Raw genomic sequence first — 25,189 nt, forward strand, 5'->3', positions numbered from 1 at the left:
CTGAGAGCGTCAACTGCAGCAGGAACAAGGACATCCTTTTCCTCACTGCTGCCTCAGCCTCCTGATTTTCACAATCTCCCTCTTAGCCACAGTTGCTTGCATGTTCTCTCCACCGTCCAATTATCTTATTGCAAGATTTGCTGGGGGGTGGGGAATTGTGCCGGTACTGTGATACCATTGAGTATCACTAGAAAAAAGCACTGAACACACAGAGGTTTCTAAGAGTGCTTCACGGTCCATTCTTACTGCCCCCACCATCCTACACTTATTTATGGGGTTTGGAGGACATCTTCCACACCAGCATAGAGGCAACAGGTACACACACCTCAGTTTCTGAGCATGCACCAGCTGAAAAGCCTCAGGAAAGTCTAGGGTTCTTTTGGACCTTTTCAACACCCTTATGCACTGGTTTTAACTCTATGTCTAAAACGGGATCAAAAGAATGAATCTCCCCATTCCACTAAAAAATACAGGGGGGAAATGGAATTCATCTACAGCTGTAGCAGAGAATTAAAACCCCAATTTGAACTGAGGGAATGTTGGCCTTGCAGATTTTTGTAAGAATTCCAATAATAAAGTACTACTCCCTCTCAAAGTTAGTTCCAAGATGCTGCTTTAGCAGAAAGATTTCAAGGACAAGCCTTCCAGGAAATTCTTGATATCAGTATCCCTCTCCCCCAAGAAATTAATCAGTGGTTTGGTTCATTGTCATTCTTTATCAACTGAACAATTATACAGAATCAAATGTTTGGCATCAAGAGACAGTTAAGAGGGCTTATCTAACTGAGTAAACGTTTGAAGATTTTCTCCTTTAAAGATACTGCCATTGTCATATAAGGACTTAAGAAATACTAGAAATATTTCGTAATTCTAATGAGTAAATGCAAATAAGGGAAGGGATGGTGGGGTGGTGAAGAGTAAAGAGCAGGAAAGTTCAATATTGTTATTATTCCATGGTCTGTTTTTTAAACAATGTAGAGACACTGTATATATAGCTTGTTTGGTCACGAATCACAAAGCCATAGTCTTGTAAAAGTAACATTTGTTTCAATGAAACTAATACACATTGCATTTTCTGTTATTAATATATGGAGGGTTCTGCCAAGTATCAGTTCTACAAGAGTAGACTCATTTTAAAAAATGTAAACTTATTTAAGTCATTTTAATTCTCCTTTGAAATGTGAGTATTGTGCATTCTAATCATTTATATTCTGTTTTAAGCATGTTTCTTGAAAATATGGGGTAGATTATGTGGATAAAGTTATTGAGGCTCAGTTCCAGGTTTAGCTTCTGCAACAGAAAAATATACATTTGGCCTCTGCAATACAATACTATTTACAAAGCTTTTCTGCATTAATTTTTCTTCATTGTTCCTCACATTACAAATTGCATTCTTTGATTGACTCTATGCACATAAAGGCCTTGTAAGCCTCTAACGAGTAAGTTATAGTAATCAGAATAAAATTATCAACATAAAGTATTATCTGTCTTAATTCTGCACAAAATTAGACGAGGGAAGTACAGTAGTTGTTAACTGTAGCCAGATCAGTTTCTTTACATATCTGTAGAATTTCTTTCTCTATCCAGGTTAATGTTTGAAATGTTAATATTTTGAAGATATCATGACATATTATTTATAATTTATCACAGCCTCAAATGTAAAATATATAAGCTCTGATCCACTTAGTTGCCAGACGTATAGGGAAACTTTTTTCCATGTATGTATGTATCCCTAGCTGCAACAAGAACAGTGTGTGCTAATAGGCAATGTACTTGGGTTTCTACTTCCCAATGCAATTACCTGCATACACAGAACACTCTTTAAAAACCAGTAGCCATATCTATCAGCTGTTTGAGAGAGGGAGCTGGATTTAATTCTGCCAACTCATCAGCATGATCACTGTTTTTTTTGTAGAGGGTTCCAGGCACGCTGCACAGGCGCTGTGAGACTGCAGCCGATCAGCAACCTTATGAAAGATATCCGTTGCTGAACCATAACATTTTTGACAACAGGTTTATATTAAAATGAGCTTTCTGCACATATAAAAGTAGTGATCTTGAGATGCAGAATGAAGTCAACGAGGCATTCAAAGGAGGTGTCGAGAGTAATGGGAGATTGCAATTACCGTATTTTGCGCCCTATAGGACGCACTTTTTCCCCTCCAAAAATGAAGGGAAAATGTGTGTGCGTCCTATGGGGCGAATGCAGGCTTTCGCTGAAGCCTAGAGAGCGAGAGGGGTTGGTGCGCACCGACCCCTCTCGCTCTGCAGGCTTCGCGGACCTCTCCGCAAGCAGCGGGAGCACTCCCGCTGCTTGTGGAGAGTTGCTTGCATGCAGAAGCCTGCGCGCGCTGAGCTCAGCGCGTCCAGGCTTCGCGGACCTCTCTGCAAGCAGCGGGAGCCAGCGCTGGGCTCCCACGGCTTGCAGAGAGCTGCCTGTTTGGGGGCTGGGGCGGGGGAAGCTCGGGCCTCCCCCGCCCCAGCCCCGCGCCTGGGGGGGGGGAAATAATTTTTTCCCCTTTATTTCCCCCCAAAAAAACTAGGTGCGCCTTATGGGACGGTGCGTCCTATAGGGCGAAAAATACGGTACCTTCACACTGAGTAAATGCATATTACAGTTGTGACAAAGAGGTAAAATTTCTAGGGACTCAAAATCAAGGGTGGAAAAACCTGTGGCTCTTCAGATGTCGCTGAACTCCCAACTACCATCAGCTTCAATCAGCATATCCAGTGCTAGGGGGTGATGTGAGTTGTAGTCCAGCAACAGGGCATAGGTTCCCCATATGTTTCTTAAATGACTAAACCCTGGATTTGTTGCTCATGGAACTGACCACAGGGATACTGACCCCGGACTTAATCCTAAATGGCACAAATTAGAAACAGTGACTACAGTGGTATCAAATTTAACTTATAGTAAAGTGGGAAGAAGTAAGGGGATTGGTGAAAAGGAAGCTGAAAAGGAAATTGAACATACTTATTTAGATATTATTTATTTAAATCTCTCTAGAACACCTGCAGTTACTCAAAACCACCATATTAGATGCTCTGCTAAAATGTACATCAGATCGCGACAGGTCCCATCAAGTCAAGGAGGTTCCCATCTCATCTCCTTGCTTAACAAGCCTAAATGATTGCCCAGTTGAGGAAAACAAAAAGGAACGCAGATTTGTATTAAAGAAATGCAAGAAGGCAATGATGAAGGCAAATATATATATATGAATGAAGAGCATATTGCTAAAGACCAACAATAAAAAAAAAATCTTAATATATCAGAGGCAGGAAACTGGATAAGGAAGCAGTTGAACTGTTGAATCCAAAGGGTATGAAAATTGTTCTAAAGGAGATTAGAGAGATTACATCAGTCCTCACTGCAGAAAATGTAGGGCAGATACTCATGCAGGAATGGACATTTTCAGGAAGGAAGGAACTGAAGAAGTACAAGCAGGAGAGTGTCATTGTGCTTATGTTCTGCTTGTGGGCTTCCTGTAGGCATCTGAGTGGAAACAGAACAGTGAATTAGATGGGCCTACGGTCTGATCTAACAGGGCTGCTCTTACGTTCTTATGACACACCTACCTATTAGCTATTAAACAGCATAAAAAGTCTCATGATTCACTAGTACTCTAGATAAGAAAACGTACATAAGAACATAATTCAAGGTCCGTCATTCTGTTTCCAACTCAGCCAAAAAAGCTAACAAGTAGGAAATAAAAATGGTAGTTATGTTCTACTGTTCATTTCCAGCATCTGCTAGGAGGCTCAGGTTAGCTGTTATGGATAAAAGCAGCTGACAGACCCAACAGGAAGGGTAATGTCAGCAATATTACACATTCCAGTCAATAGATAAGCAATTTTACATTCTTCGTGAATCCAATTGTGCCCTGGTGACTTGTTAGTTTTTAAAATTGTTAACTGGTTCTACAATTTCACCTTTGTCACTTCTCTTTGGTGTAGCCCTTCAGCAGCACTCTCTGAAAAAATATTTTTAGATTACTGAATGGAAAAGGGTATGAGGCTGATATCAGGTAGCTATGTTATTTGCTTCATTGCTTCGTTTGAAAAACTCAAAAGAACATATAAGGTGGTTTCATAGTTTTGTCATTCATGCACTGACAAGGTCCAATCTTTCTTAGTTTTATCACTGTAACAGGATTAGGAATTCCAAGGCCAATCATTAGCCCTGCAGGGAACACAAAGCTGTGCAAAATACTGAAACTGAACCACCTGAATATTAGACTCCTGATTACTCTTCCTATAGATTCTGAGATTTTACCAGACATACTCTATGTTTTAAGTCAAAGTTTATTTCCATAGTTATAAGAATAAAACACTTTTGTTTTTTAAAGCGGTTTTTAAAATATCTCTGAGTATAAAGAACATAAAAACAATAGAGATGTTATATAACGTTGTCTGCCCGCCCTTACTTTTCAACATTTACATTAATAATGTACTGTAGTCAAATAATTCTGCAATCCTGATTTCACACATACACTCCCCAATTCAGATTTATAAAGTACTGATTGTTCTATACGTTGATAATATGGCAGTATTCTGTTACTTTTGTTAGAAAAAAGAATATTGAAAAGGTTTTAGGAGTACTGTTTACAACTGACAGATTAAAAATTATTGCAAAACTAAAGTTCTGTGTTTTGGCAGGCACTCAAAAACAACATTTGAAAAAAGCAAATTTAACCCACCCTTTACTGTTAATATATTGATATTTGTTTTAGCCAATCCATCTTACTGAAAATAGATTTTGTTTCCTCAAAACTGTTTGATGCAGGGTTCTTAGGCCATAATATAAAGACAGAAGAGTCTGGTTGGTTTGAATATTTTTGGAAGAACACTTCTGACTATATGCAACAGAGGTTTGTGGCTTGGGAGGCAATAAAATTTTGGAAATGTTACAAAATCATTTCCCAATAGCCTTATTAGCCCTGTCTCCAATGACTCCAAAGCACACCCACACCCCACAAACCTTACTGGCTTGAATTTTGTTTTAGAAACAGTTTTACTGTAACAAACAAGGAAGTTAGCTTTCAGAACAACAGCAGGAAGTTCTAGCATCTCATGGCTCACTCACATAGCACCTTGTTTTTACCAGGGGTTAGCTGCATAACTGATATCTGTGAAAATTCAAAGACTAGGGACAAGATATACCATTTATGGAAAGAAACACTTTCAGATTATTTCTTGTCCCACCCTAAACTTCTACTATAGGAATTATGCTCAGTCATGCTCTCTTGGCTGAAAACAATCTGCCTGAGTAACTTCTGTGATCCTCCTCTGATGTGGATGGCAGAAAATTATTCTATTCCATTTGAGAGCACACTTTTATTTCCCATTCCTTCCAATGAGCACGACTAATTCAAGTGATTGATAAGTTCAGGAGAAAGCAGACTTTGTGGGCCTCATTGCTGGAGAGTGAAATAATTACAAGGAAAGAAATTAGATCCTTGGGGAGGAAGGACAGGATATAAATATAATAATAAATACCTAATTTTATTTTTTGCTTCCAAAATAGAATTCTTAAAACTGAGAAATTAAAATTGTTGTTGTTTAACTGGGTCCTTAGCTTCCTTTCACTGCTGAATGGCCAAGTCAAGGCAATATATTATTTGTGAATACGGTTTCTAAATATGTCATCCAGTCATGCTTGCAAAAATGAAAGGGAAAGCTGGCAGTCATTCATTCAAATTTATATCTTCCAGTGTTATTATTACAGTCATACCTTGGGTTGAAGTAGCTTTGGGTTGAGCGTTTTTGGGTTGCGCTCCGTGGTGACCTGGAAGTAACGGAACACATAACTTCCGGATTTTGCTGCTTGCGCATGCGCTCAAAATGATGTCACACGCATGTGTGGAAGCGGCAAATCGCGACCCACACGGGTTGCGTTCGCTTCAGGATGCGAACAGGGCTCTGGAACAGATCCCGTTCGCATCCAGAGGTACCACTGTATTTCAAAAAAAATTATACACTGCTTGATTGTAAAAAAAAAATCAAAGGGGTTAACAAAAAGATAAAACTATAACATCAGGAGAAATTTACAGTACATTAAAACATGCATATTAAAATTCACATCAGCTTTTCTAAAATAGCTCCCACTGGCATTATTATTATTATTATTATTATTATTTCTTCTTCTATATCTTACCCTTTATCTGTTAAGTCCATATAAACTAACATGGGGATACTAACTACATTTAGTAATATAAAGCAATTATTATAGCTACTGCGGAAATTGTTTTGATATTCATATAACTGCCAAATAATGTGTTAGTTTTTACATTAAGTCCAGTAAACCAATGCTCCTCTATTGTACTATTACTCCAATACACTGGTTCATTATTCATCTTATCAAGTGGCTCATGAATCCCAACAGATCTTCAAATATTAATGTCCAAAATTTTCAGCCAAGTTTCTTACTTCATATTTCCCCATCCATTTTATAAACTGATTCACATCGTTCCCAATATGAAAAGTTAAGCAATACTGCTTGTGCCTGCTTTTATCTGATTAGTGCTAACAAGTATGCAATTCTTCTATGCAAAAATGTGAGACAACTTGTACTGAAACAGAGCATGACATAAGCCTTCGTGCCAATATTGTGTAAGCATTCAAGATATGGAAATACGATACAAAAGTTGTGGAGCTATGAGTAATGCTATACTAAAGATGTAAACACATCATTGAATGAATGACTGCCAGGGCTCCCTTTTATTTTTGTGTCTGTAACTGCATGCAAGAGTACAAACAAAGCAAAAATCCAAGAAAACAAAAAATTTACTTTCATTTACAGGTTTCAGTTTATTATTTTTATTACCAAACACTGAGACTTAATGTGTGAAGTTTTGTCTCTCTTGCTACATATTAGATAAATAAAAATAAATAAGCAAATGAATGAAACCTTAAAATCATCTTCAAAAATTACAAAAAGTAGACTAGATTGCATGCTGAATTAGAGAGGAGACATGATTTGAACATTTTGAAATAACTTTAGTTGCTATTATTATGGAACTTATGGGTAAAATGCGAATCTAAATCCTATAAAATAGGATGTCCAATTTATGGGCCAATGAGGAACTATGGGATAGGTTAAATTATCATCCCCATAGTGCAATGGTATGAGACTTCTGAGCTTCAGGGCAAGATGAGTAGCTTCCTTTGCATCTAGCCCTGAGCTTCAACAGTTTGGTGCTGTAATGCAACTACCCTATAGTACTGACTGAGGTTTAGGAATAGATGAGTAGAAAGCTCCACATCTACCCCAAAGCTAACTGAACGGAAGCAGGTGTTTTTCCTCCCCGCCTTCCTCTGCTGTACGAAAGAGCTGGTGAAGGAGAGTTGGGGTTGAGAGGTGTAACCTCAGTGCACACATCCCTATTTTTACAAGACACTTTAAACAGTTAGGAGTTCTGCCTCCAAGTCTATAAAATCAGCCTCCTTGTACTCTATTAACTTCAAAAGGATCAGTGTCTTTAAAACCTCATACTGGTAAGGAGAGGGAATCATGGCTGAGATATACATTCCAAAACTCACCCTGCTTCAGGATATTACATGAAACTATTAAGGGTTTGAGCAGGCCAACCCCCCCCCGCCCCGTTGCTCAACTGCCACCAACATTTTGCAGCCCCTGAACGGCAATGAGCACACCCAGTTCTCTTTGGATTTTTTTCCTTTTAAAAACAAAACAAAACACTAATGCATTTTTCCCTGCATTGCTTGGAAATCCTGGAATATGTAGAAATGTCATCTTTGTCTGTGGATTTCATGGACCATGTATAAGACCATCAACAGTTGACTGTAAGGTTGCGTAATGACAGGGGTGCCAACTTGAATAAAATATTGGAGGGGCAGGTAAGTCCCACACCACATAATCAATCACATGACACAGCACACACACATCATTTGAATGGCAATGCCCATTAATTTGGGGGTGAGTGGGCTGCCCCCTAAAACATTGATTGGGGGAGGGGGCAAAGGGACCTCAGTCCCTAGAGTTGGCTCCTAAGTATATTGATGAGAATGATTTTATTATTTCTATCCCTGCCACAGTAGGAACATGAAATAGCAATTCTCTCCTCCCTCAGCCTGATGATCACAAAACATACAGCAAACAACAAAAGCTGTGGAATATCCACTGTCTATGCTTCCATTGTGTCAGGTATGCTGACTATTTTCTGGATTTTTTTGGGGGGGGGTGAGGGGAGGACAGTCAAACGACAGTCAGATGAACGCAAGCGAGATGCAGAGGAACAGACTCGGAGATGGGGAGGATGGTCCAGACTGTATACCTCAAACAAAGGAGAGTGCATGCTGCTAGCACAGTTGGAAACGGGGCAGCATCTCAGCTGGTAGAGTACAAGACTCTTAATCTCAGGGTCGTGGGTTCAACCCCCCCCCCAATTGCAGGAGGTTGGACTAGATGACCCTCAGGGCTCCCTTCCAACTCTACAATATTGTGATGCTATGATTCTATGCAGAGTGGCTGTGTTGTTGTTGTTGTTTAGTCGTGTCCGACTCTTCGTGACCCCCTGGACCGGAGCACGCCAGGCACTACTGTCTTCCACTGCCTCCCGCAGTTTGGTCAAACTCATGCTGGTAGCTTCAAGAACACTGTCCAACCATCTCGTCCTCTGTCGTCCCCTTCTCCTTGTGCCCTCCATCTTTCCCAACATCAGGGTCTTTTCCAGGGAGTCTTCTCTTTTCATGAGGTGGCCAAAGTACTGGAGCCTCAGCTTCACAATCTGTCCTTCCAGTGAGCACTCAGGGCTGATTTCCTTAAGAATGGATATGTTTGATCTTCTTGCAGTCCATGGGACTCTCAAGAGTCTCCTCCAGCACCATATTTCAAAAGCATAAATTCTTCGGCAATCAGCCTTCTTTATGGTCCAGCTCTCACTTCCATACATCACTACTGGGAAAACCATAGCTTTAACTATACAGACCTTTGTTGGCAAGGTGATGTGGCTGTAGTTCTAGAATTAAACTGGTTTGTGTGGGTGTGGGTTGGGGTGCTAGATAAAAAAGGCTCTTCTCTTTCCCTCTCATAGGAGCCAACTCCTAGGGGCCGGGGTCCCTTCAGCCCTTCCCCCAATAAAACATTTGAAGGGGCGTTGGGCCCCCTCACTAGGGACGCAGGTGGCGCTGTGGGTTAAAGCCTCAGCGCCTAGGGCTTGCCGATCGAAAGGTCGGCGGTTCGAATCCCTGCGGCGGGGTGCGCTCCCGCTGCTCGGTCCCAGCGCCTGCCAACCTAGCAGTTCGAAAGCACCTCCGGGTGCAAGTAGATAAATAGGGACCGCTTACCAGCGGGAAGGTAAACGGCGTTTCCGTGTGCGGCTCTGGCTCGCCAGAGCAGCGATGTCACGCTGGCCACGTAACCCGGAAGTGTCTCCGGACAGCGCTGGCCCCTGGCCTCTTAAGTGAGATGGGCGCACAACCCCAGAGTCTGTCAAGACTGGCCCGTACGGGCAGGGGTACCTTTACCTTTTACCTGGGCCCCCTCAAAGTTGGTGGACACTGTCATTCAAATGGTGAGATTGATGATGTGGGGCGGAGCTTACCTTTGCCCCCACCCCCTATATTTTATTCAAATTGGCACCCCTGGCTCCCTTTCTATAACATTTCTTCTACTGACAGGAATGGGGTGAAATGGTTGTGGGTAAAACCAGAAGGGAGCAGGTGAGGCAGTCTTGGGTGGGGGGGTGGGGGTTACGTCTTTTGCTACCTGCTTGCTGGCCCAGGCGCCACCGTGAGGGGCGCTTCTGGGGAAGGCGGGGAAATCCAGAGAGCGCCTTCCTCCGAAAACGGAAGAAAAGAGCAGCGCAAAGGGGGGCGTGGGACGAGGGGCTGCCGAGGAATCCTTTCCCCATTAGCACGAAAGGCTCCCTTGTCTCTTATTGCTCGTACTCGGGATGTTTGGGTCCGGAAAATGGCAAGATAGCAGCCAACGAGGACTCCCTCCCTCCCTCCCGCTTCCCTTCCCTCCTCACACGCAGAAAAAGCCGCCGGAGCAGCCCCACTCACCCTCCGCCCGGAACCGCAGCTCGGACACGGTTTTCTGCACGACGGGCATCGCGCCTCAGGCGTCCTCTCAGGGCGAGCGAGCCAACAACCCTGCCCGCCCGCCTGCCTGCCTGCCTGCCTCCGACTCCGGTCTTCCTCCTTCTTCCTCACAAAAGCTCCCTCACGGTTCCCTCCTTTCGCCTTGCGCAAAAAAGAAGAAGAAGAAGAAGAAGCGAGAGGGGGAAATACAAACCAAAACACCACCGTTTGGGGGGAATTAAAAAACGGGAGATATTGGGGGTAGGGGGAGGAGATCTCTTGTGACACCAGAGCGACGCCTGCAGTCGCGAGAGCTCCGCGAACATGCGCCACGACACCCCTCTCGCGCCCGCCGCTCGGGCCAACTGACAGCGGGCGCGCGACGCTCACTCTCTAGTTGCTGCTGCTCTCTCTCCCCCCCCCCCCGCTCAGCTGCCCTGGAACGTACCAACTGGCGTTCCGCGGGAGGTAGCTCTTGTTCATCCCCTCCCTCCTGACAACACCAGGCCCGCGTCAGGCGCCGCTTCATCCACGGATGAAGGCCTGCCTTCCATTCCCGGCAGATCGAAACGGGGTGGGGGGCGGCTTGCCTCGTTCGCGCCTTTCGTGCCAGCCTCTCTCTGATCGCCCCCCCTCCCAAACTGGGTAAGAATGGAACGAGCCGCGTCTTGAGGCGGACCCCTTCGCTTGACAATAGGAGGAGGAGGAGAGGAAAGCGGGTGGTTGTGGATTTCAGTGCAGGAAGCATCTGTCCAACGTGGGATTCGAATCCACGACCCTGAGATTCAAGCGTCTCGTGCTCTACCCACTTTCGAGACCATAGCCATCTGTCATGGGTTTAGGCAGGGGGGCGGGCAGCTGACCCCCTCAATCATGGAAATAAAAAGTAGAAAGATATTTGACCTATGTTAAATTTCAAAATCTGCATTAAAGCAATACTGTGCCTACTTCAGGGGAGAAAATAAAATATTGCAGGTAGTAAAGCCATCTCTGTGTGCTTCTCATCCGCTTTAACATAGAGTAAGAGATGAAGCAGACTTTTAAATGAGGCTATATTGGGTGCTATTTACTATCAGCTCTTGGAAAGCTGGAACGTAAAAACACACAATGGCTGTTGTCCTTTCTATGCAAATATAGAAACCAGTCATTGCCCAGGAGTTTAGGAGAAACGCCCAGGTTTCTTTGGAGATTGACAAAATGAAAACAGAGAAACCAAGTAGCCCTTGTGGCAACACAGACAAGAGATTAAATTTAGGTGGAGTGCTTGGTAGAAATGTCAATATAAACCACACTGGGTAGGTTTACTTAGCAGTTTTATGGAATGTTCCATTAGAGGATAAAGTCTCATCTTCAGGTAATACAAGATAGTTTTCCTTCAGATCAGGATTCCGAAGCTGAATGCCTAACATCAACACTTTCCAAATCACACGAAAAGGAAAAACAGCTGTGTTGGTCCATGAGAGAAATTCAGCAAGCAAGCAAACAAAACATTAGGACAATACCTTTATTTGGTCAGCCAAGATGTGGAAAAACTGCAAGCTTTTGAGTTCTTCAGAACTCTTAATCATGGGCAAACAAAGCAAAAAACAAAACAAAACAAGGTAGGGGAAGAGATCACTCACATACACATGCACACAACTAGTGGTGAACATGGGAACTCGAAAGCTTATACTCAGACCACAGTAACATAGCTGCCACTGAAAATAACTTCTGTGTAGCTGGTATTTCACATAGCTTCAGCAATAGTTGAATTATGTCACATGTTACCACAGTGTTTTTTTCCTCTAGAAAAAGAGGTAAGTTGTTGAGCTTTGTTTAGGGGGAGCAACCAGCCATAGCTGTTGAGGTTTTTTTTAGGGCAAGGACTTCTCTTCTTTTGCCTGCTGCCCGCCTACAACACGCAGCCCTCAGCACTTCAGAGGGGCGGGAACACACAAAAGAGGTGCTGGAACCCAGTTCCAATGAGTTCTGGCTGAAAAAAAGCCCCACACGTTACTTTGGCATGGTTATGTATGTGGAAACATCATGCTTTGAGGGGCATTGAGGTAGAGTCAGATGCATGCAACTAGATCCTTGTTTGAGAGTTGCCACCATCATTTGCTTAAAGTGATATTTGAGGTTCTTCCTTAGACAGACAGAACATCTGAAGAATTTCAGAAGCAAAAGACTTTCTATACTGTTGAACTTCCCCCCATTCTTTCCTGTTTCTCTCCGCCCCTCCCTGACTTTATTATTTAAAAGCACCTTGTGGTGAACTTACCCTATTTTGTTCAATCAATCAATCAATCAATCAATCAATCCTTTATTAGTCATAGCAAACCACACATTATAAAACAAACACCATATACAGATTGTGGAAAATACGAATTTGGCATAACAATTTGCATAAATAATACAGTATAACACTACCACATCACCGACCAATCAAGAACCATTAAATCTCTCTATAATGGCCCAGTCTTTCCACATGGACAGCACTCAAAAATTTAGCCACTATTAAAGTAATTTCATCATTCCTGTCCGAGAGCAGGTCCTGAACCGTTGGCGGCATAGAACCGAGCCTGTTAAGTTGTAAGGCCTCTAACAACTGTCTTCTGGCATAAATGCCAAAATCACACGAAAAGAAAATATGCTCCAACGTATCAGGTTCCTGCCTACCACATTTGCAGAGATGCTCTGCTTCTGGGAGAGCTAAATATCTTTCTATTAACCCTATTTTGCTGTTTCTGTTCGTTTTTCCTCTAGGTCACATCATACCCAACCCTAAAACCCTAATTCAAACTTCTGCTCTCTGAAACTGGTCCTGTATGCAGGAGCGCAACTGTAACAGTGCCTCTAACTTCTGCCCATGGAGCCTGTTCAGAAGGAAAGCATCAAAAGCTGCTGGTAAAGGAAAATTAGCGGGGTCACATACTCCTTGTTCTCCTTCCAACACAGCTAATCAACCAAAGTGACCAAAACCACATCTGCAGCCGAATTGAAATGGGTCTGGATAACCAGCTTAATCCAAGTATGCCTGAAGCTAAATGTCTGTCACCTCTTATTACATTAGCCAACTATTTTGAACACTTATGATTGGTAGCTTTGCATGCTACTCCGTTGAGTCCTCTGCATCTGTTTGGTTCAGCACTTGCAGTTGGAACTAGTCTAGGATAATTATTTATAGTTATCATACAGTATAACTGAGCAGATGCTGAACCACAGGTTCTTCTCAGAGAAACTATGTTTGCGTTATGTTCTGAAATTGGGTTGAATAAGCTTACACTAATTTTTGTGGTTTGGCTAAGCTTGTGGTTGAGTTAACTAATTTACCCACTACTTATCCTGCCTCTTATAAATGCATACGTCTATAGTGATAGATCAAATTTGTTTAACAAAGTTCGTAAGTTGAGGGGGGCAATGGGTGATAATATAAATACTTTATTGATCTTCTACACATTATTTCTTGCTGATTCGACCACTAACATCTGTTTTCTTGTAGCTGCATACAACACCTGAGTTTGCTTTTAATATTTGTTTTAAAAACTTATTTGGTCCATTATCCCCTCTCCTTCAACAATTAACTGTATTTCTTGCCATGTATCATTCATGGAACTTAATGGGCAGTGTTCAACTGGGTTTTACTCAGAGTAGACCCATTGGATGATATTCATCCAAGTTTTACTCAGAGTAAACCTATTGAAATGGGTTCAGAAACCTCCAACAAAACAAATGAGCAAAAATTAAATTATTTTTACGACCATTTTTAAGTCAACCTGGTTTGCGAGTTGATTTTTAATTTCGATTCTTTAACACAACGTTAAATTGAGTTTCTTTTAAAAAAGACACAACCATTTAAATCTCCCCCAACACATATGCATAGCGTTGACCACTAGTCATTGTGAGAGCTCGGCTAACAGAAGGCTTTTAAACAATTACTCTGAGCATTATGTTTATGGAAATAAGTCTTTCTTCAGCACTTTGTTTCATCCAGACTTTTCAACCACAGAGCTGTGAGCTAACACCCAGATTGCCACACATTGACAAATCTACATCAGTGTGAAATCAAGCCCTCTTCCCCTACAAGATAAGAAAAAGATGGAAGATCAAGCTATAGTTTCCTCCAGGGGAGAAACATCAGCAGCATTTTGCTTTCTGACTTATTTTGACACTAGCTCTGACAATTTGCACAATGGTTAACAGGCAAAGAAAAGCCGATTCACAATGTCAGAGGCGTAAAATAAAACATTTCTAATTTAAGCATGGAGGGCTCTGGTAAGGTTTTTAAAATAAATGCTGCTACAGAATTTTCATTCTGCAGGGCTTCTTGATTCCACAGTGTTTGGCGGTTATACCATTAAAACACAAACTATTGCCTGCCAAACTGAAGTGGAATAAATAGAAACAAATATAACCGCTATTGTTCTGAGAAGGTCATCACACTCAGATATGCCTGACAAAGGCTAACATTGTGACCTTCACAAATGAAACTTGAATGTCTTGCATTTTCTCTAAATGAAAGGAAATGCTTTTCTTAACAGAATATGCTAAGCACACCATATGACAGAATCTCAGTGGCAGGACTAGATATGAGAGAGATATCTTTGCATGTTCTGCGGTGAAGGGAAATAGTTATGCAAACTGACATGACATTCTGTGCCAGGTGAAAGATTACGCACTGAGACTGGGGTGGTTTTGCAGACCTTGGGTTTGTTTCAAAAATAATCCCCAGTTATCACGAAAGGAGAAGTTGTGTGCTACACAAATGTGAAATGTAGGTTTGCGGTTTAGAAAGGTAAGTGAATTCCACCCAGGCCTTATGCCAGAAAACCTGCTAGTAGCAGCCTGCTGCCGGAAAATAATAGGTTATTCTCTGCATCATTAGGCTGCAGTATTCTCAGCTCGGCTGTGCTTCTGTGTCTAGCCGCTCTACAGATGTTAGCATTGTGTGTGATTATTTGTTACAGTCCCTAGCAGGAAATAGGAAAAGGGTACCTGGGAGGTAAGGAGACTAAATCAATGTGACATATATTTGTTTCTCATGTAAGGGGAGAAGTGGGGCCAGTAACAAAATGTTGCCAAGTATCTTCACCTCCCGGCTGTAATGCTCCTATTTAAGAGTTCCTGCCAGACCGTTCTTAGAGGATGCTATAATCTGGAAGGAACTCAAGCTGGGCATCCCATTTCTTCTCTTTGTTTTCTGTTTCCTTTTTTTAAACCAAACAATACTCAATATTCTGTGGCTCCTGGACACGCTCAAACCTCACGGGGCTGCTGTTGCTTCCTCTACATTATGTATTCTCACATCGTAATTTTTTAATATTTCTGCAAACCACGTTTATCAGCGGCTCCATCTGGACTCCATTTCTGCCGGCGCTCATCCCCGAAGATCGCTATGAGAAAGAGTGATACTACAGTGGTACCTCAGGTTAAGTACTTAATTCGTTCCGGAGGTCCATTCTTAACCTGAAACTGTTCTTAACCTGAAGCACCACTTTAGCTAATGGGGCCTCCTGCTGCTGCTACGCCACCAGAGCACAATTTCTGTTCTCATCCTGAAGCAAAGTTCTTAACCCGAGGTACTATTTCTGGGTTAGTGGAGTAACCTGAAGCGTATGTAACCTGAAGCGTATGAAACCCGAGGTACCACTGTATATCTGCTGCAGATATTCAAAATTTGGGAAATGTTGACATTCGCATGTGAGTCCCAACACTCCCAAATTAATTTTGTGGAAAAGATGTATTTGTCCATTTTTCATATATATGTGCACATGAATGTTGCATGTAGGTGACTGCCAACATTCACTGGTGTATCTCTTGACAATATTCATCACACATGAATATCAACAGTCACTGATCTCCTGGCAACTAGAATGACTGTGATCTATTTATTTATTTACTTCACAAAATTTCAGCTTGCTTGGTTGTAATATCAGTAAAGAAAAGTTAAAAACAACTGTAGTTAAAATATTCAAAAAACATTTAAATTCCGCTTAAGAGCCATGTCAACATTCTACATGTCTGGAGAGGCTTGCCTAAACAAAAATGTTTTAGCGTATGTTGTAAAGACTTTTTTGATGTCCAGAGTGTGGCTCACCCTTTTAGCACACATGCTTAGCACCCATGTAGTTATACAGTACATTTTGAGCTGGTTCAGATTTCTCAAAGAAATGCAAGCAATTATTGCTTCTTCTTCACTTCTACTTTAATATCCAAGAGAGGCTCATAGATCTCAACATGATTCAGATCTACAGGTCATACTTTGCTTATTAGAAGGGAGGTGAGGAGAACAATGATTGTAAAATGTTACCTGTCCGATCTGTGGAGGGCAGTGGCGGTGATGGACGTGCTTTGTGATGGAGATCAGACTAAACAGCCTTCTGGTTCAATCTAGCGCTCTGATTCCATCATCCAAAGACTACCTGGTGCATTCTCAGACTGTGTCTCTGAGCAGCAGCTGGGCCACACTCAGAGGAGAGCATTTGTCATGTCTAAATTTAAAACCCTGCCAGTGGCAGCTGTTTAGAGGAACCACTGAACTGGCAAATTTACCACTTGAGCTAAGGTAAATCCTATTCCTGCGGATAAGGTGGCTTGAACAATACAATGATTTATTATTGCTACAAGAATGCAAAGGGTTAATTTGCCCGTATGCATCATCTAGTAAGCATGTGCTTTTGATCAGCATCTTGGTTTCTTCCAATAATTTAATCAGAGGAATACCATGAATCATGTATATGCCAGAATAAAATTTTATTTCCATGTTTAATGGCAAAACAGGAAATCTAATTTGGGGGCATATTGATTTTTTTTTTAAAAAAAACAACAACCATGCATTCTAGAGTACCATGAGACCTTGTAATTTGTGTTCATATATATATATTACATGTTTAAGCATAAACAATTGTATGAAAAACACATTTATGGTAACTAACTTTCTCTAGTTTGCTTGTTTACACCAGGACCAAAGTCTTCTCTCGATGTAAAAACGATATATTATGCAAATTATGATCTGTTGGAAAATGGGACCTTGGCTTTAATCTGTTGTCATAGTTTCTTGCTTAAGGGGAAGTGTGAAGCAGAGATGTCAAACTAATTAAACAGAATAAACTAAATTGATTTCAACCTCAGACTGTTTTTGCAAGTTTATGTGGCTTTTGTGTGCTGCAGTAAGTATGTTATGCCACTTTCTTGGAGATAAGATGAGAACCCCTAGCTTGTGATTAACTGCTTTCTGATGACTCACGTTCAAAGACGGGAGGAATATAAATAAATCAGTGTTATACAAGCCGCTACATCATTCCACCAACTTACTTTCAGAGGTGAAAGAACTGCTATATCTTCAAAGATAAGTCACGGCCTTTCTGCTTTCCTTTCTGTGACATCTGACAACTCTAATAGATCTAACTGAGTAGATGCATAAGCCTGGGAGGCATCTACAGTAGCCTGGTAAAACAAAACCTAGTATTGTTTGATGGCATGACTGATTAGTAGATGTGTGCTCATCACTGATACACTAACATGTCACTTTCCAGCATTTGATAGTTCTTGCTTTTAAGGAAGAGGGAGAGATATGAACACAATCAGTTTCTCCCATCTGGTGCTCTGACAAAATGGCACGTGCAAATATGATGACCAGTTTTGGGTAGTGCAAAACCCAGGCTAGATCTAGACACATCAAAGAAGCATTTCAGTTAAACACGTTGCAAAACTTTGCATGAGAAATCGGGTAAGCGAAAAACGGAACTCCACGGCGCCATCTGGTATCGCAGTGTTAGAATGCATAATCAACGCATGTAAAGCATTTTTTCTTTGCCAATGTAGCTGAGTCCTCAGTCTTTTATGTATTTAGAAAGGTTATAGGTTCTAGTGTCCCATTCCATGGAGTTGGAACATAGGACAAAATGTATACCCGACTCCCTTTCCACTTTAGTTCATATATCTGTATCGTAGTGAAAGACTGTCTGCCTAGCCAGTCACACAATTACTACATTAGCTACATCATCACCTAATGATTTTCAATCAAATGCTTATAATCAGTTTTGTAGAGTTCTGTTCTCCCTTACTTCATTTACAACACATGTTCTTTCTAGCATTTCTTTCTTAGGCCTGGTTCATATTGGCCAGTAGCCAGTGCTATTTTTTGAGAAAAAGAGGTGGCTGAGCTCACCACGATCGCCTCCCTTGTTCTTTTATAATGGCAATAGCACCCACCTGAGAGGTGCCAGAACTACATCCTGGTGAATTCTGGAACATCTGATGGAAGGGATGTTGCCACTACAACTAATCCAGAATGCGGCAGCTAGACTGGTGACTGGGAGTGGCCGCTGAGACCATATAACACCAGTCCTGAAAGACCTACATTGGCACCCAGTATGTTTCCGAGCTCAATTCAAAGTGTTGGTGCTGACCTATAAAGCCCTAAACGGCCTTGGCCCAGTATATCTGAAGGAGCATCTCCACTTCCATCGTTCAGCCCAGACACTGAGGTCCAGCGCCGAGCACCTTCTGGCCGTTCCCTCACTGCGAGAAGTGAGGTTATAGGGAACCAGGCAGAGGGATTTCTCAGTAGTGGCACCTGCCCTGTGGAACACCCTCCCACCAGATGTCAAGGAAATAAACAACTACAGTGGTACCTCTGGATGCGAACGGGATCCGTTCCGAAGCCCTGTTCGCACCCTGAGCAGAACGCACCCCAAGTCTGTGCATGCGCGGGTCGCGATTTGCCACTTCTGTGCATGCGCGTGATCATTTTGAGCATCTGCGCATGCGCAAGCGGTGAAACCCAGAAGTAACCCATTCCGTTACTTCTGGGTCGCCGCGGAACACAACCTGAAAACGCTCAATCTGAAGCATATTTAACCCGAGGTATGACTTTACCTGACCATTAGAAGACATCTGAAGGCAGTCCTGTTTAGGGAAGATTTTAATGTTTGATGTTTTATCATGTTTTTAATATTCTATTGGGAGGCACCCAGAGTGACTAGGGAAACCCAGCCAGATGGGCGGGGTATAGATAATAATAATAATAATAATAATAATAATAATAATAATAATACAGTGGTACCTCGGGTTAAGTACTTAATTCGTTCCGGAGATCCATTCTTAACCTGAAACTGTTCTTAACCTGAAGCTAATGGGGCCTCCTGCTGCCACCTTGCCGCCAGAGCACGATTTCTGTTCTCATCATGAAGCAAAGTTCTTAACCCGAGGTAATATTTCTGGATTAGTGGAGTCTGTATCCTGAAGCGTATGTAACATGAAGTGTATGTAACCTGATGTACCACTGTAATAATAATAATAATAATAATAATAATAATAATAATAATAACCGAGAAGGCCCTCTACCTAGTTCAACTGCATCAGTCACAACTGGCTGTAGTGACTGGGGGAGTTGTAGATACCAGATTGCTGAAGGTTGGCTTAAACCAACTATCCACGTCATTGGCCGCAGGTTTCTAGTCTATGTTTCTATTCAGGGCTCTAGCATAGGAGCCAACTCCTAGGGGCTGAGGGGTCTTCGCCCCCACCCCATAAAATATTTGAAGGGGTAGTTCCCCCTAAAAGTTGACGGGCATTGCCTTTCAAATGGTGTGTGTGCGCCTCATCATGTGATTGATTATGCGGGGCAGGGCTTACCTAAACCCCCCCCCCCCAATATTTTATTCAGGTTGGCGCCCCTGGGCGCCAGAGTTTGTCACAAATCTTTTGCAAAAAGCTAAAGAGATAAAATGCATTGTCCTAGTGAACAGAATGCCAGACTCATGGCAGCAGCTGCTGCTGCTGTTCTTTGAGCAGAAAAGTGACTACGCTCTTTCAGAAGCAATTCATTGGCTGTTTTCCCTCTGACTTGTTTTCACCCTAGACAGATAGCAGTTCCACGAGTCATGCTTCAGCAATAATGGATTTCTTCTTTTGGAAAGGGAGAAGACAGAGCCTCTGTGTCTTTGCAAGTAATCTTTGTGTTCTGGAAACATCATGGCTGCTCTTAATTCAAATAATATAGACGCCGCCCAGCATTAGGCCGATACCATTTGTCAAATCTATCTGCAGAGTCAAGTGTCATTATCCTATATCTACAATGGCGTTGTTTTTGCTTAGGTGACTTTTTGAAAATTGAATTAAATACCTCCTGCAGAGGTCAGCATCATAGCCTCTATTGATCTCTTAGCATCCTGTCCGCTACACTACCTCAGTTAACATGCACTGTGAAATACTTTTATCTAATACTCCGTTGATACAGCAATGGGTCTTTCCCATTTACATGTCGGTTCTCCCAGTCTTGTCTTTTCTTTCAAGGTCAACATTTCTCAGAAGACATGTTTTTATGAGAAAAATTCTGACCCCCCCTTTTTTTTTCTCTCCTAGAAAAGGAAGGCAACTGCTGAACTTTCTCTGACAATTCTCCACCAATACCCTGGAACAAAATTAGTTCTGTGGCATTGCGGAGGATGTGAATGGTTGCCAGGCTGCCACACAGTAGCTTCTCTGTGGCAACCACAACAAAAATCCTGTTCTATTGTTATTAGATTTGAATAAGTTTGGATTTGATATCCCCCTTTATCACTACTCGAAGGAGTCTCAAAGCGGCTAACATTCTCCTTTCCCTTCCTCCCCCACAACAAACACTCTGTGAGGTGAGTGGGGCTGAGAGACTTCAAAGAAGTGTGACTAGCCCAAGGTCACCCAGCAGTTGCATACGGAGGAGCGGAGACGCGAACCCCGTTCCCCAGATTACAAGACTACCGCTCTTAACCACTACACCACACTGGCTCTCCAAGCCACACCCTTCTCCCCATGGAGAGATTTCCTGAAGTGGTCTCCCAATTCCTCTGTCCACAAATAGGGTGGAGAATTTCAAGCAGCCATTGGCACAAAGCTCTACCTTTTCGACACTTCTTCTTTAGTGACAGCTTACTGTCAAATTGTTTTACATTAAGACAACGCGATTCCACTGACAAACCATTCATGAGTGAGTTCTCTGTTATATAATGTCTCTTCTCTCCAGTTGCAGCTGGAATTATGGAGAGAGTTCTACTGGGAGAGGAGAAGAATGTGTCGTTGTAATATGAATCTGCCAGAGTACAAATGAGCAAAGGGAGAGAACAAAGATCTCAGTGATCTAGTGACAGATTCTTATCCCTGATCAGGCCTCCACATACCGTTCTGCTCTTGTGCAGCGTGTTTCAAGATAGCCATGCCTTCTCATCGCCTTCACCGAGAATGTCGATGGCATGAGGAAACACATTTAACGTATGCCAGATCTTAAAAACGAGTGTCTCAGAACTGGATGGAAACAGCAACATTTGGGGCGTTGCAAGTTGATGGTTGTGAATTTGTGATGTATTGTTCTATGGTTTTTTTTGTTTGTAAGAGATGTTTCGTGCTTCTTTTGTTTCATTTTATGCATTGATTCAAAGTGTTGGTGCTGAACTTTAAAGCCCTAAACGACTTCGGCCCAATACACCTGAAGGAGCATCTCCACCCCCATCATTCAGCCTGCACACTGAGGTCCAGCGCTGAGGGCCTTCTGGTGGTTCCCTCACTGCGAGAAATGAGGTTACAGGGAATCTTCTCGGTAGTGGCACCTGCCGTGTGGAATGCCCTTCCATCAGATGTCAAGGAAATAAACAACTATCTGACTTTTAGAAGACACCTGAAGGCAAGCCCTGTTTAGGGAAGTTTTTAATGTTTGAAGTTTTATTCTGCTTTTAATGTTCTGTTGAAAGCCGCCCAGAGTGGCTGGGGAAACCCAGATGGATGGGGTAGAAATAATAAAGTATTATTATTATTATTATTATTATTATTATTATTAACCAATAACGATTACTTTTTTTAAAAAAAAGGAAACAGAAACATTTGTGATCTTGAAAATATGAGTATGTGGGCTGTCACTATAATTCATGTCCATATATGCATACCAGTACACCATGGTAGGGGACGCAGGTGGCGCTGTGGGTTAAAGCCTCAGCGCCTAGGACTTGCCGATCGAAAGGTCGGCGGTTCGAATCCCTGCGGCAAGGTGCGCTCCCGCTGCTCGGTCCCAGCGCCTGCCAACCTAGCAGTTCTAAAGCACCTCCGGGTGCAAGTAGATAAATAGGGACCGCTTACCAGCGGGAAGGTAAACGGCGTTTCCGTGTGCGGCTCTGGCTCGCCAGAGCAGCGATGTCACGCTGGCCACGTGACCCGGAAGTGTCTCCGGACAGCGCTGGCCCCTGGCCTCTTAAGTGAGATGGGCGCACAACCCCAGAGTCTGTCAAGACTGGCCCGTACGGGCAGGGGTACCTTTACCTTTACCTTTACACCATGGTATCTAGGCTTTAAAAAGTTTTCAGGATGCAAATTCAGAGCCTGCACATGCCATATTGTTGCCCAAGGTGAAAGAGAAGGAGACACACCTCCTGCTCCACTTACAAACACTGACTGGCCTCAGGACTGAATCTTACTTCAGTGGTGGTGATGGGGACAAAGGATGAGTCTTGGGGTTCATGCAACCCTGTCCCCTCAGCATCTAGTCATTGCTCTTTGCCCTCCAGTATCTACTGCCTAATGACACAACCAGGCCTTGGATGCAATCCAAGATAAACATACCTGGAAATAAGTCCAAATGAGAATGATCAGGGTTAATATGGCTAGGATCAGGCTGAACATCCGTGAATTATTGCATACGTTCTAATGTGAGCTCAACGTGTTTGAAATCATCTTTTAAATAAGTTTCATGCAGGGCAGACCAAATTTATATTGTACATACATAAAAGATGAAAGCACTTTTCTTCTGGTGTGACATATATAGCTTTTGCCAGTTATGAAAAAATATGTTTGAAAAGAAATGTTCCGTCAAATGCATTGAGTAAGGACCCTCCAAAGTGATTTATGGTGCCTATAAGTTATTGGTATCACCTGCCTAACCGAGTAGTTGTAATACGATTTGAAATGTAACGTAAATCCAACATTTTAGGGAGGGAGAAATAGAGTATTGTAGAAGGTATGCAATTAGACATTGTTGTCCTGGGCTACTTGTATAGCTACATATTACAGTACAGTGGTACCTCAGGTTACATACGCTTCAGGTTACATACGCTTCAGGTTACAGACTCCGCTAACCCAGAAATATTACCTTGGGTTAAGAACTTTGCTTCAGGATGAGAACAGAAATTGTGCTCCGGCGGCGCGGCAGCAGCAGGAGGTCCCATTAGCTAAAGTGGTGCTTCAGGTTAAGAACAGTTTCAGGTTAAGTACGGACCTCCAGAATGAATTAAGTACTTAACCTGAGGTACCACTGTACATGCAAAACATGTACTACAGAGGGGGTAGACTCTTTATCCGGGAAGTGGCTGTCTCACTGGAATATTTGTGATTAATCCTAAAAAATGTTATGGTTTTAAAAGTCTCCAAACCTCCCTGACAATCAGAAGCTTAGTTAACACTTGGAAAATGCTGACGTTTATTTATTACACATTCATAAAATACATCAAGGCAGCTTCCAAGGTACAAAGTACATAATAATAGTAATCCATAAAGACATAATTAAAAACTTGAACATGAAGACGTTTTAGAGATCTATTTGAAGCATATCAGGAAGAGGAACACACAAATTTGTTGCTGTCTGCCCCTATGCATGTTGTCTACTCAAAAGTAAGTCCTGTTGTTTTCAGTGGTGTTTACTCCCAGGTAAGTGGGTACAGGATTGCAGCCATAATTTTACAAACTAGGTTATGAGAGAAACATCCCCTGCTTTGACACAATTACACAAATAAGCTTTAGAGACAAAAATCGCCCTCCTAAAAATCTCAGACTGGTTGCATATGCGGTGTTTTCAACTGCAGCCAAGTCTGGTGTGCCTAGACAGATGAAAACTTACTCATTCTTCTGCGGCGTGTGCCTCCACGGGCTTGAAAATGACACCAATCTTGTAAAATAGCTTGTGCAGACTATTTTCTGTCTGGTCGATTCATCTACACACTATACCTCCTCATTTCTTTAGCGGGAGTGATTTCCCCGGTCTTGGAAATTATTGGGGCTGTGCTACGTGCCAGAATCCACTAATACAAAAATCCCTCTGAGTCATAGGCTAATAACGTTACAAAGACTGCAACAGCTGCTGCAGAGATATATCTGTGGAACATTTCAAAGGCTTACGATGGACACCTATGCAGGGTTCCCTTCTGCTCCAATTCACAACAACAACAACCTAAATCTGCACAGAGGAGCAGAGAAACAGTGGGCGGCTTGCTGAGAAATCCATGGGGGTGCACGGAAATCTTAATAACCTGTGCATTTTGACATTAGAGCAATTAACAGTGCAACCTTAATATGCATCTATTCAAATGTAAACCTCATTAAGCTCAGTGGGACTTACTCCCAGGTATATGAATAGAGAGTTGCAGCTTAAGCAAATTTCTGAAGTCCCTACCACCCGTTGTTGTTTAGTCATTTAGTCATGTCCGACTCTTCGTGACCCCATGGACCAGAGCACGCCAGGCACTCCTGTCTTCCACTGCCTCCCGCAGTTTGGTCAAACTCATGCGGGTAGCTTCAAGAACACTGTCCAACCATCTCGTTCTCTGTCGTCCCCTTCTCCTTGTGCCCTCCATCTTTCCCAAATCAGGGAAACCTCATTAAGCTCAGTGGGACTTACTCCCAGGTATATGAATAGAGAGTTGCAGCTTAAGCAAATTTCTGAAGTCCCTACCACCGTTACCTGGGAGGAAAGCTCACTGATTTCTGTGAGACTTCCTTCTGAACAAACACGAAAGCTCATACCAATAACAAACTTAGATGGTCTCTAAGGTGCTACTGGAAGGAATTTTTTATTTTGTTTTGACTACGGCAGACCAACATGGCTACCTACCTGTGACATAAGGGCAATTACAGTAATCTGCATAGTGTGTAGCATGTAGCTGGTGCTAAAAAGTTGAGGTTTTTTTTAAAAAAGAATTGCAATTGTGTATGATGCTTTACAAAGGGACACGGATGGCGCTGTGGGTTAAACCACAGAGCTTAGGACTTGCTGATCAGAAGGTCGGCGGTTCAAATCCCCGTGACGGGGTGAGCTCCCGTTGCTCGGTCCCTGCTCCTGCCAACCTAGCAGTTCGAAAGCACGTCAAAGTGCAAGTAGATAAATAGGTACCGCTCTGGCAGGAAGGTAAACGGCGTTTCCGTGCGC

General features: G+C 42.5%; 1 protein-coding gene and 1 long non-coding RNA gene across 4 annotated transcripts in view; one reads left to right on the plus strand and one right to left on the minus strand.

The window, feature by feature from the left end:
• ATP8A1 (ATPase phospholipid transporting 8A1) overlaps nt 1-10,425 on the minus strand; it is a 77,714-nt gene extending 67,289 nt beyond the window's left edge. For 2 of the 3 annotated variants that reach the window (XM_079989651.1, XM_079989649.1), the window contains exon 1: nt 10,027-10,424. In XM_079989651.1, the coding sequence (XP_079845777.1) occupies nt 10,027-10,075 (49 nt within the window). In that variant the 5' untranslated portion in view covers nt 10,076-10,424. Of the gene's footprint in view, nt 1-10,026 lie in introns of all 3 variants that reach the window. The other variant, XM_079989650.1, reaches the window with a different exon arrangement.
• Nucleotides 10,426-10,897: 472 nt separating this feature from the next.
• LOC307223662 lies at nt 10,898-17,153 on the plus strand. The gene is made up of 2 exons (XR_013842171.1): nt 10,898-11,645; nt 12,790-17,153. It is a non-coding gene; the product is annotated as an uncharacterized lncRNA (long non-coding RNA).
• The last annotated feature ends 8,036 nt before the right edge of the window (nt 17,154-25,189 follow it).

The sequence above is a fragment of the Podarcis cretensis genome (genome assembly GCF_951804945.1).
Source record: "Podarcis cretensis genome assembly, chromosome: 9".
NCBI lineage: Eukaryota > Metazoa > Chordata > Lepidosauria > Squamata > Lacertidae > Podarcis > Podarcis cretensis.